Source organism: Vigna unguiculata, chromosome 2 (assembly GCF_004118075.2).
Source record: "Vigna unguiculata cultivar IT97K-499-35 chromosome 2, ASM411807v1, whole genome shotgun sequence".
NCBI lineage: Eukaryota > Viridiplantae > Streptophyta > Magnoliopsida > Fabales > Fabaceae > Vigna > Vigna unguiculata.
In genome coordinates this window covers 29,087,778-29,101,648 of record NC_040280.1, presented here as the reverse complement: position 1 = coordinate 29,101,648, position 13,871 = coordinate 29,087,778, and the positions used below count along the sequence as shown (strand labels likewise).

General features: G+C 24.5%; 1 protein-coding gene across 1 annotated transcript; it reads left to right on the top strand.

Annotated features, from left to right (window-relative positions):
• Nucleotides 1–10,510: 10,510 nt before the first annotated feature.
• Nucleotides 10,511–10,963, top strand: LOC114174670 (precursor of CEP7-like). Its single transcript, XM_028059496.1, has one exon. It carries the CDS (start codon nucleotides 10,589–10,591, stop codon nucleotides 10,874–10,876), a length of 288 nt encoding a protein of 95 aa, XP_027915297.1. The 5' UTR covers nucleotides 10,511–10,588; the 3' UTR covers nucleotides 10,877–10,963.
• The last annotated feature ends 2,908 nt before the right edge of the window (nucleotides 10,964–13,871 follow it).

The following is a 13,871-nucleotide window of genomic DNA, read 5'->3' as shown; positions in this document are numbered from 1 at the left end:
ACGCATTCCGACGACAAATGTGGCGGCGTTTGATACGGATGTGTCTGTGTCTCCACCAACGCCACCCTCTGCGGCGGCTCCGGGTCGGGACGTTGATAATTTTCGACCCACCGCACCGGGTCATAGCCCCGGAGTTGGACACTCTGTTCACAACTAAATGCATGTGCCTGTTATGTTTTGGGTTTAGCTGTAGGTTATTATGTTTTTTAATGAAGAAGGAGAGAGCGAAATAAAAGCTGAAAAACACTGTACCTGCTATTGCTCAATATATGTCTCACCTTCAATTTAATTATTATAATTTTGTAAGTTTTTTTAAATTATTTTTAGAATATATATCACATAATGTCCAATTCATCACGACGTTGAACAAAGTATGATTTGACTATTAAACAAATAATATTAAACAAATAATATTAAGGGTTAAATATATTTTTAGTCTATCAGTTTTCAGTGAATTTGAGAATTAGTTTATTTTAAAATTTTGGACTAATTTAGTTTTTCATCTCACGAAATAAGTGAAATTAATCCTTTTAATCAAAGTTTGTTAAGTTTATTTGACATTTCAAACCCGTTTTATAATAGTATTTAACTGAACATTAAAGCTAAAATTTGTCAAATAATATAAATAACTCAAATACAATCAAAAAATACATATGAAATATTAAATAAATATAACAAAATTTGATTAAAATAACTAAATCCACATATTTCAAAAGATGAAGGATTAAATTAGTATAAAATTTTAAAATAAACTAATTTCAAAATTCAATAAAAGTTAAGAGACAATAACATATCTAAATTCTAATATTAATTATATTATTATAATGTCGTATGTTATCATTGTAATTGACTAATATCATGCCGATCCAAAAACTATAAGGTAAACTCCGTTTCTCATATAAAATTATGATATAGTATAAATTTTGACATTTATTATCACTGATACAATTTCATAAAGTTTAGTAAGAAAATTATTAATTATTACATCATTACTAAAAAAAATTGTCAATTCAACTATTGAATAACAATTTTAAACTATTTTACTTGAGATAGATTTTTAAACATTAAATAATAATTAAATTATTGATTTGTAATAAATTTTAAAATTAGATATTATGTTTATTAACATTATATTTTGTATACGCGAGGTGCAACAAATTCTTAATGCAATTAAATTGTAGCTTGTTAACACACTTCATTTGAAAGTAACAAATGTTTAGTAAAATTTCTGAGATGTGCTAATGTACTACAGGATGATAGTTACTTGTTTAAAAATTACGTGTGATTTATTTTTATTCATAAGCATATATTTATATTTCTCAAATAATTGTGACTTTTATACTAAATAAGTAAACATTGATTTTTAAAATTATAAATTCAAATAAAAGTATAATATTAAAGTATAAATTTAAATAAATTAAAATATTAAATAGTGAAAACTTTTTTTTTAAAAAAATTACCATCATTAAGAGACAATTTCAAAATAAAATTATTTGCATAATAAACTCATGCAAACCTAGAAGCGAGGTTTATACACCAGATGTGATATGTTTGGGATGATTCAAGTTTTAGTTTTTGATAAACACAAGTTTTAAGAAATTAATTATTCCTTTTTTTTGTCTTATATCACATTACGAATATTGAAGTATAAGTTCAAAATATTACATTAAATAAAAATAATAAAATTAAGTAATTTATTTATTGAATCTTAGAATTTTGTAATGAAAGTGTGGTTAAAGTGTATGTTTAAAATTCCGTTGCAGAAGGTTCGTCTATGAATACAACACAAACTAAAAGCGTATATGTTTTTTCTTTGATTATAACGATCGTTCTAGATATTTTTGTATTCCATGAAATGTAAATATTTTTTATTAAACAAATAGGTTCAATTTTCAAGATATTTTAACCCACATTTCAACTTTCAAACAGCAAAGTAACACACTCAAAGTCTTTTATATACATTTAAAAAGTAATACGTTTTTCCTTATTTAAATTAATGCTAAAGGTGCTACTTAATTTTAATAATTTTCCGTTTTTTATTTGATTTAACTTTTTACTTTCATTGTATCTTACATGGCATATGATTTGACCTAACATTTGTTGTAGCTTATGCATTATGCATATATTATGAAATATATATTTTTATTTTTTGAAATATTTAACTTTGTAAATCCAATAAGGTATTGTATATAAATCTTGATGGGTATATTTTGATTAGTCAACATATAATGGTTAGTTATATAATATAGATATTACATTAGCGAAACAATACTTTTTAAGAAATTGAATCTAATTTCCTACTTAATTACTAAAGAATTGAAATAACTTAAATGGTGCCTAAAATTCATATGTTAACGTAATCCGATTAATGTGAGACAGTATGACAATACATTAATTAACGAACCATGTAGATGAAAAAGAACATATATTATTTAAATTAATGATTTAGTATAATAAAGTCCTTAAAAATTTGTAGTTCACAAATGAGATATCAAGAGTGGTTTTTGTTAGTATGTTTTATGTCTATTTATTTGTTACTTATAAAATTAGCTATGTGTATTATATAATATATTTTTTGTAACATTTTATAATCAAGCAATATAGTTGTATTTCTATTTTTTCTTTATGATATTAAGAATTTTAAACGATTCATAATATATAAACAATTTCATTTTATTTGTTTTCTACAATTTTAATACTTTCCTAAGAAAGTTGATGTGGTTCAATTATTATTCTCTTATTAAGAAGTAAATGACATTTGTACCCTTGTATAAAAAGATGATTGGTTTTAGTAACTATTTAGTTAATGTGTTTTGATGAAAATATTGTACTATGAATTTTATCCTTATTAATATAAATTATTTAATTCTTTAATTTATATATATGCTTTATAATCATTTTTTAAAATATATTTTTAATAAATTTAATAATATTTTTATTTTAAAAATAATTAAAATAATTAATTATTTATTTATTTATTATAATCATAAGATAAAAACGAACATACATTTCCACAAGGTTTCGACTAATTAATTACATTAAACCTTACTCATCGATGAACAATTGAACCTATTGTCACAGTTATTATAAATAAGTTTGACTTAGCAAATCAAACCTATTATACATTGAATACTTTAAAATAAATATTGTGGATGACAGTTGTATAGGAACTCTGTCCTTAATGAACATTTGTTTTCAATGTCAATAAAGATTTAATAACTTTCTAACCATAGAAATATAAAATAATTTAGAAACAAATCAATGGAATTTATAGTGTGATTTAACTATTACTTTCGAAAAAGAAGAATATAATATTATAATATTTCAGTTTATAAAGTAAAAGACTTTATATACTATGTATGAATAAATAAATAACTTATTACGGTAAGTGGTGGGACAGTGACATGTATTGTATTATTTTCTCCTTAACTAACTTTACGTGTGGTGTGCTGAAATATATGGTTAAACTACGAGTTCCCCGGTCTGAGGAGCCATCCTTTGGTAAGATTCTGTCATTTATTTCCCACCAACCAGGAATTACATAAATCTTATTTTGAAAGGTAATAATTAAGTAAATAAGTTTAATCTGATTGATCTGTTAATAATATTTTGTATGGATTAATATTTTATTTATTTATACAAAAACTATATTTTAAAAAAAATAAATAGTTATGAAAAATTAATTATAAAAAACATGTTGAATTGATTTTGATATATTAAACTTAGTTGGGTAGGTGAATTTATTTTATTTTGGATAACAAAAGAAAATTTAATTATAAAAAAGATAGTAGGGAGAATATATTTTATTTTGAATAATAATAGATGAACAATTTCTTGCCATAAAATTAAATGAAAGAATTGATTTAATCCATTTTTTATATTTTTATGATAGATGAATGGAGTGAATTTACTTTGTGGATGAATAATATTGTTGATCTTTTTTGTTACTGTTTTGTTTTTACTATTCTGATTAGAAAAGGTAGGGTAGTTACACTTCACCGTATAATGTGATAAATATCATTTGCTAATTAATTTAAAATAAATATTGATGGTGTAGTTAATGGTTGTTTTGATTTAAGTTTGTATTTTTAGAAGAAGTCAGGATGAATATATGAATAATTTTTTCATTTTTAAAATTATAGACTTTTATTTATATTGAGTTTACGAAGGTTTGGAACATGGTTTGAAGAAAGATTTTTAAAAATTTTTATTCAAAAATAATTATTTTTTAATCTGTCATGAAATTTTTTAAGAATGTCGTCATTATTTACTTTTTATAATTATGAGTTAAAAGTTATATACTCATGTTTTTTTTAAATTATTATATTGATAAGTTAGTTAATTTAATTATGATTCATACATTAATGATTATTTTAAAAATTAAAAATTTTATATTTTATAAATTAATATTTAAATTGATTTACAAATAAAATAATATTTTGTCACAAAGATCGATTGTTATTTAAAAATTTCATTATATTACAATATATTCATAAATTTCATTATTTAATTAATTTCCATTAATTAAACCACATTCATTGTTGTCATCATTGGCATTCAAGGTTCACACGTACTTTAAAGATTCAAACTTACGTAAACAAAACAAAATAAATTATTTAGATAGCAGTCTTTTGGTTAGTTTCTCTTTCTTTTACAATAGTTAGATTAAACTACACTTTTTTAAAAAAATATTAGAAAAATTAAATGGGATAGGAGTTTGAAATTTATATATCGATAAAATAAAATAATTTTATATTTACCAACTATTTATAAATCATATTAAAATTTATTTTAAGTTTATAATCGCAAAAGTCAACCCAAATAGTTTGTTCCTTCCCTCCTCATACTATAGTTGTTTTATAAATTGAAAATAATATTTTGTGAGTTACACTATTGTTTATATTTACAAAAAGAAAAATTATAAAACTTCGATATATCAAATAGGAGAGTATTTAAATATATGAATATGATAGTGTGTACTAAGTTAAAACAACTATAATTTTAGAAAGGAGAAGCTGCATGTTTGATTAGTTGAACGAAAAAAAAAAAAACTCTCCACGCTATTTGTGTATATATTATTTCCTCGTCACTTTACTTTTATATAAAAATAATAATTTTAAAACACAAAGAAAATCATATTTTAATAAGGACTTTATTCTGTCACTTTTTTCTCCACCCTTCAATCTTTATGGCACACAACATTTAGTTGCATTTGAAAATAGAAACGAAAAAGTGGGCTTCCACTTGCTTCTTACATAAACAAGGAAAGAAAAAATTATTTTAGTGGGTTATGTCTCGAGATTTATTTTATTGAGAACAAAAGAGAAAGAGTATGAATTTAAGAGAAAAATTCATAAATGAGTTGTAATTGTTTTTATTGTATTTGAGCAGACATATCAAAGCGGATTAGGCCTACCAGTCTGCCAAGTAAAAAGTAAATTGGGTTAGAATTTTCAAACCGCCAATTCGGTGTAGTTTGACTCGCATAGCCTATCAAACTAATGGATCAAGACCGGGCTAATTCATCCTAGCCCATCAACCCATTTTTTTATGTTTAAAGATTAAAAATAAAATAATTTTTTTATATTATAAAAACAAATTTATATATATAAAAAAAATTAAAATAATTTTTAAAAAATAAACAAAAAAAGTGACAGGCTATAGAGGAGACAGGTTGCAGTGTCTAACCCATTTTCTAATGGCAGACCAACTTGACCTGACCCGTTTTTGACATGCCAAAGACGGGACGTTTTGCCACCCTTATATTTAAGTTGTAATAGATTTAATATATTCCTTGATAATTCATCTCGTGTCTTATTCAATATTTTTTTTCTTAATAATTAAGACCATAGTTCACATTTGTATTCATTTTGCATATATTTTTGGTTTAAAGGTATGTACGTTATTTTATACAGACATATATTTTAGTTTGATCTCATTAAACTTAATTAAAAATAAAATAGAAACTTGTTATTTTTTTCAACTTTCTCACAAACGAATTAATTTTTTATATATAAATTTAGTTTATGTCAAATTTATCGGATCCAAAACTTAAATTTTGTAATAAAAGCTATAAAATATTTTTTAAAGTAAAATTATAATCCTTCAAATACAGAACCATCTAAAGTATATAAATTAAATTATCCTATACACAAGTTACACATATCTTATTCATCTCAAACAAAATTATCTGAAGTTACACGTGATCATACCAAATTTGGAATGCGATAAAAAAAAAATTCCTTTGCTTGCAGAAAATGGCTCGGAACAAAAAATTTATCTTCAATCAAATTGGATGCACCAAATGATGGCTTGCCTAATTACTAGTTAACACCAGCAGTATAAGTGAACATTTTAACATTTTCAGAAGAAACTTTAAATTTTTTTTGAGATGATGTAGAAAGCCTTTATTCATCTCAAAACCGAAAGGGAGAAAGATCCAAGAAGATCCAAGGTAGTTACAATATTCACTTTCTTCGTTTGTTTGATTGTTCTTGAACTATATTTCTCCATCTCAATCGATAGAGTTGATCTTATAATCAATAATAAGACTATTTTTGTCAAAAGAAAGTAATTTTATTTTAGAATTTACTTTATTAAAATCTTATCTATAAAACATCTTATCACAATTTAACTACGTTGATATAAGATCATTAGAGTCAATCATCACGAGATATTAATCGTTTTAAAATTTATTTATTTTTTTACAATTTTATTCTTAAAAATACATTAAAAACAAGGTAGAAAAAGTAATAAGAGACTATTCAGTGGAAATAAGAGAAGATGAGAAAGAAAATAAAAAAGAATAAAGTGAATTTTACCTATCCCTCAATGAAATGTTTTTTCGTCATTTTTTCAACTTGAATTTTTTGTTTTACCAACAAAATTTCACTCTCACCAAAGGATTTTGACTTATGGTGTAAATATTTTGAATATCTAATCAACAGAAAATATTTAATAAAAAAATATTTGAAATAAACAAATTAATATTTTTTTTAACTTAATTAAGCTAATAATATAATATATTCGTAATTCTTCTTATAAATAACATAATTACAAGCGATTATTACTCAACTTTATCGTAAATACTTCAAAAAGCCTTAATTTATTTTACATATCAAACTTTCCATCCATTAAGTTAATGAGTTATTTTTAGTTTGAACATCACAACTAACTAAATCAACTATTTAAATTATTTCACCCTCATTAAAGTATCGGTCTAAATAATGTGTATGTTTTAGGTTATATTTTACTCGACTATGAACTTATTATGTATTTAGTCATGCTAAAAATATTAGAACAACATTCTCTAAATTTAGATATTATATTAATCCATTATTTATTAATAGAACAGTTATATAATATCTAAATATAAGACCTAATAATTGAACCATCTTCAATTATAATTAGTATATCACTTTATATGAATACTCTATAATATATGGAGAATGGTATTTTGACAAAAAAAAAAATTAACGAAAGTTGACAATCTTTTTGTATTTTTCCTAACTAAAGTGAAAAACTTAAAAAAAAAGTTAAAAAAAAGTTAGAATAATATTATCGTAAAAACCAAACTTTGCTAAATTTTGAAAAAAAAAATTGTCGAACTATATTTTTTTATATTATATATATATATATATATATATATATATATATATATATATATATATTGACAGATGTTAATGGAGACAGAAAAGGGTTTTGGCTCCCTCAAAATTTTAAATTATAATATATGTATATATGTATATATATTTAAAATTTATTAAATTATAGGTAGTATATTTTAGGAATTGATGAAAATTAAATTGTGTATTTATTTATTATTTTATAAAGTACAACTTTTAGTGTTAATAGACAATAAAACATAAAATTAAATATAATAAAAAATAAAAAAATTTACATTTAATTTCTCTTTTGGTCTTTTTTTTTTTTTAAAATTGATCATACAATTATGTTAATTACACTAACAAAGTAAACCATTCATATTAAGAGTTTCAATTTTAATAAAAAAAAAGTCATTGATATGTTTTAAAAAATTTAACAAAATTTATCGTAAAAGATCAAATTGTATCAATTTCCCAACAATTTGGACCAAATTGAATTTAAAAAGACTTGACGATCAACTTAACATTTTTAAACCAAAACATGAATCAAAAGAGTAATTAAACCAAATATTTATTAAGATAATTTTTATTTTATTTCTCATTATCTTTTTAGTCCTTCACAAATTGTAATCATTTCTCACTCTCATATGCTTTTTTTATGTTTTTGAAGAAAAAAAAGTTAGAAACAAACTCATTATTTTTACTCTCATTTCTCATTTATCCTATTATTTTCTTGTCTCTTGTCTCAATAATGAAAAACATTTTTTTTTATCTCATGAGCTTTTTGTATTCATTTTTTATGAATATAGAAGAAAAATAAATAATGTATTATGTGTTTTTTCATAACCGATTTTTAATTGTGACTGGACTATAATTTATTTTTCTTTTAATAATTATGTTTCTCAATTACAAAAAAAAAAATACTATGATAAATTATTTTTTAATTTTATTTACAAAAGAAAAAAGTATATTGATAAAGAATAAAAGAATAAATTTATTTTTTAAAAGTGATAAAAAAATTATTGATGAAAAGAGGATAAACTCTACTTCTTCACATATTTTGAAGCATTATACTAATTATCAATCCAGTTAGAGAAGTCATATCTTGAAGCATTATACTAATGATCGAATCTAATAATATCAAAATTATTTTACTGTGGCCCCTCGAACATTTTTTGTCATATATATATATATATATATATATATATATATATATATCATTTACTACTTTCTTATTGGAAATTTTACATGAAAAATAGTTGTCTTCATATACTTCTGGTTCTAAGCCTCTAGTTTATTTCTTTTACAAATAATAATCTATATGCTAATGCTAAGACAAATAGTTAATGAATATAAAGAATTTTTTTGTGGCGATGTGAGGCTTGGTGTGAAGACGTTTGATTTTTAAAGTTGATTTTGTGATTCTTGAATAATATATATTTGAATATCGGTGAAACAAGAAACTATATGGTTAATAAAAAAGCAAATATTGGGTATAAAATAAAGTATGGGATATTGTGGTAATTTGAGGAGCCGCAAATATGAAAGAGTGGATCCTAGTAGGCTATGGTGTAAGCTAGATTCCTTGTTGATTGGTTAAAATATTTGTTCTTTCCGATAGCTTTTGTTTTCTTTTTTTGAGGATGTTCTGATAGCTTAATTTATTGCCCAGTTCTTAAGAACACAACACAACAGAACACCATGCTAACTTTAAAAAAGGGCGGCTATGTTTCCAAGGACAAAAGGAATCGAAAGAACGACAATTTGCAGAAGCTCACAAGAGTCAAGCTTCGCACCATGCATGTGCACTTCTCATCTTTTCACACTATGCAACTTGCATCACAAACCTTCTTCTGTGGTTCTATTTAACTGCACAGATTCTCATGTACCCATATATATTCATTTTCTATTTCATTTTTAACTTTAAACACAACAAACAACCACATCTTCTCTGTACACTGGCAGAGAATAATCTATAATATTAATAATAAACAAATTTTCTAAGTATAAACTCTCAAAATCTTTGTAAACCTTTCTTTTAATGCATTAAATATCATTGTCAATGTTGTGTAACATGACCCACATTGCTTTGTCACTTAAATTAGTAATGATTAACTTTTAAAATCTACGTGTAATAAAAAATATCTGTTAAAATTTTTCAAAGAATTAGTCATAGGTGGAGGGACACACTTGCTTCAACAAAAAAAGTATTTTTCATAAAGCTAAATATACTATGTGCCTATTAAAGAAAGAGGAGAGATATCTATTTTTGATCCATGTGTAGTGTTTAATGTATCATAAATGCACTACCGATACACAGAGACGCAAACTTGCTGGAATTTCACCCCGAAGGGTCCAGAATGCAAAAAAATGTACTGTAGAACCAAATCTAGCTTATCTAGATACGTATGTTTCTTCTGATCTTGAAATATATGAACCACTAGGCAATTAATCACTTACAGTAAACGCAAACGTAAAAGAATGGTGTATATTTATTATTCTTCATATATTACCTGGCCATTCTATAGTGTAAGCACAAATAATGGTCGTACATATGCTTTTTTTGTTAAAATCTTTTCTCTCCATTAAACATGTTATATCAACCTTATAGTAACAAAATCCCTTCCATGCTGTACTTAATTATCTTTTACACTTCACTTTTTTAATCGTTAAAAGTTGTAAAAGCTGCATTAGCAGAAAAACTTGTGGCCATAATCCTTTCCTTTCAATTTTCCCCATAAACTATTATTTATTTACGCTTGAAGTCACGAATATCAATGGCAATGGAATCTTCCCTAGTTTGATTCTTGGCTCTTCATTTTTATTTTCAGTCTTTCCCTAAGTGTTTGGAGCACATGCTTCCCCTCCCCTTTTCATGGCCTATAAATAAGTACACCAGAAGCAGTGTTCATTCATATATATCTTCTTCTGTAGCCTTCATTCTCTACTTTCTCATTCCCCATTTTGAACCTTTGAATTTAGCAATGGCACATTTGGCTCGCACTACCTGCGTGCTTTTTGTACTATTGCTCCTATCATTTGAACTAGTTTGCATAGAAGGAAGGAGATTGAAAGCAACCAGAAGCACCAAGTCACCAAAATCTGTCTCTGGCATCAAGGCAATGAGCACTGCAACTAAAACCACGAAAGGTGTTGCTGCAAAGCCAAGCCAGTTGGAGAGTCTCGCGAAGAGTTTGAATGGATATGTTGAAGCTTTTCGACCAACTACTCCCGGCCATAGCCCTGGTGTTGGTCACTCTATCAACAACTAACGAATAAGTAACATCAAAATGCAACATATTACGAGTGCGCTTATGTATGGTGCAATATCCTCATAATGCTATTTCATTTTAATGTTAGTGTTAGGTTCTTATATTATGCATGTTTGCATTAATGCAGTTTGTAATAATAAGCTTTCTCCACTATGGAGATCAACAAAATTGATATTCTTACTATGTTCTGAAAAATATCTACCTGTTTTTCACTTTCAGCGAACAAATTTCATCTTACTACGATCGCACAATTAATTTATATTCTTTTAAAATGCTCAAATTCAATCTTCTGATGCATATTCATCGTCTGAAAAAGATGAGAGAATTTTTATGTCCGATCCTTATAGCTAGAAACAATTAACCATGACCCTTTTTCTTTGTTGGGAAGTGAAGAAAATGGGAGGAGCAACATATACATATCTCCAACAGTTAGTGTATCGATTTTAAGAATGGTATGAGTGAGATTTCCATACACGAAAATTTCAACGCAAAGAGCTAAACCTAACATTTTCACATATGCATGTGCTTTGCATGGCACGACAAGGCTGGATGATTTCACTATTTTCCAAAGACTGAGAAAAAAAAAAACAAGTTAACGTAATATATATATATATATATATATATATATATATATATATATATAATTTATACATAATATATTTATAATTTAAGATTTTCACATTATCACAACAGTATGTTCTCTTGAAGTTTCTTTATAAAATATGTTAAGACTCGGGATAAAATTGAGAGTTAGAGATGTTGTAATACAATTTAGACCAATTGCTTGTTGATCTTGCATTTGTTGATATGATTTTTTATTTAATGGAAATTAACCTGGTAATGTAGAATGATTTTTTACGAATAATATGATGCATCAGTATAATGAATTAAATTTTATTTAATGCTTGTTATTATTTTCATCAATATAATACTTTTGTAGTTAAAAAAACTATTAGAAACAAAAAACTATAAATAAAGTACGATACAATCATAATGTATGCTTTACACAATATTAGAAAATAAATAGTAGCATGTTACATTTATAACAATTCAGTCGTGAATATTTGTAACTTAATATTAATTTGAATTCTGAAAAATATTTGATTAAATGAAATTTTGTATAAATTAAAAGGTGGAAATAGTTCAAGCTATTAGTTAGTCAATTTTTGGAGTGTGCCAGACACCGGCCTACTCAACTTTTTCAACCATTGCTAGGTAGTTAGTTCCCTTTTCTTTTTAGACACCTTTATTTTTATTTTTTACAATATATAACAGTTCTTTATTAGTAATCTTCACAAAATAACATAATATTTATTTTATTTACTCTCTATTGTACACACTTTTATGTTTTAGTATTCACATCCGTATTCATTTCAACTAAAGCATAACGTTTCTAAAAATCTAAATTAAAAACACATTTTTATTAATTAATTAATAATTTAGTTCACATATTTAAATTATTTATTTTAAATTCTATATTTTTTTTTACTCAATTGAATTTTTATTTACTTAAAAGACTCGATGTAACTTTTTTATTAAATTGGAATTTTCTTTTTTTAAAAATATTACGTATTAAATCTTAACATAAATAATTACATAAATTTTTTTAAAAGGATACAAATTAAAAAAAAAGTATAGAAACCAAAATTGAATAAAAATTTAAATATAAAAATTAAATTATTAATTAAGTATTTTTTGTTAAATATTATAAGAATCAAATGTGTTATATAAAAGTACTAGACAAATAAGAAAATATATATACAAATATAAGAAGAATTTGTTAAACGTTAATTTTTAGTATTATATTTCTTTTCCACAATCATATCAATGACGTAGCCCACTAATTAATTCAGGATGAATCAATGACGCAAGTGAATCCAATTAAAAAAATATATTTATTAATTATATTTCCCCCATTCTCCATCATATTAATAATTTATTTTCCAGCCTCCTGTTGTCATACAACCTTTTTTTCTTTTTTTACAAAATCTTGGTAATGCAATTATTTTTATTGGAAAAATATATTATTTGATAAGCCGATTCATCATCTTGTTTCATCTGCCTAGGCTAGGTTACTGTAAGGGTAGGCAATAGTTTACAAACCCTTTCATCGACAAGAAGGTTGCCGGGGAATACTGAGGAGAAGAAACTTGTGTGCATGTCTTTGTCATATCTTTGGAATCAACAAAACAACAAGATGTTTCTCTTCATTTTTATCTGTGATATTAAAGTCCATGATTTGTTATATTTTATCATAGCAATAGTAGATTAGCGCAAATGTGTTGAGATAAATTAAGGGACAAACATGTTATTGTAGTAAAACTTCACTATAAAATCCTAATTCATGCTTGAGTAAGTAGACTCTTAAGAATCTAAGAATAAGTAAAAATGAAAACTTTGAGTTGTACATAAAATGAATCTATAAATACTTAGACTTAAAGTTTTTTAATTGGAAGTTTGTGTCATATTGTCTTATATGATTTACTCCTATGACTCATTGATGTTAAATAAATTAGAGGTAGTGTGACACTCTTTTATATGTTTTGTTCCCCGACATATTGATGCTAATTTTCAAATGTATTCTCTAAAAAAATCTCAATAATAATATCATAATCTATTTTGGGAAGATTTATTAAACCTATAATACCATTAGTTATCAACTCCCATCACAAACATGCAAAATGTTTATAACTAAATTGGTTTTGTGGTAGAAAAAATTAACAAATTAACTCGCCCGTTTTTTAGGAAGAAAAAATCGTATAAACGATTATATTTAATGATAAATAATATGTATTAATATTATAATTAAAAGAATTAAATATGTTTTTGGTCTTTTAACTTTCACTGAAAATTATAATTAATCCATCTTAAAAATTTTGGTCTAATTTAATCTCGCAACTTTAGAAATGTGTAGATTTTAGTCTTTTTAATTATATTTTGTTAAGTTTATTTATCATTTCAAACATATTTTTATGATAATATTTTAATTATTTAC

Excerpts from the sequence above, each read along its gene's own strand:
- LOC114174670 (XM_028059496.1), top strand. The coding sequence starts at position 10,589 with ATGGCACATTTGGCTCGCACTACCTGCGTGCTTTTTGTACTATTGCTC.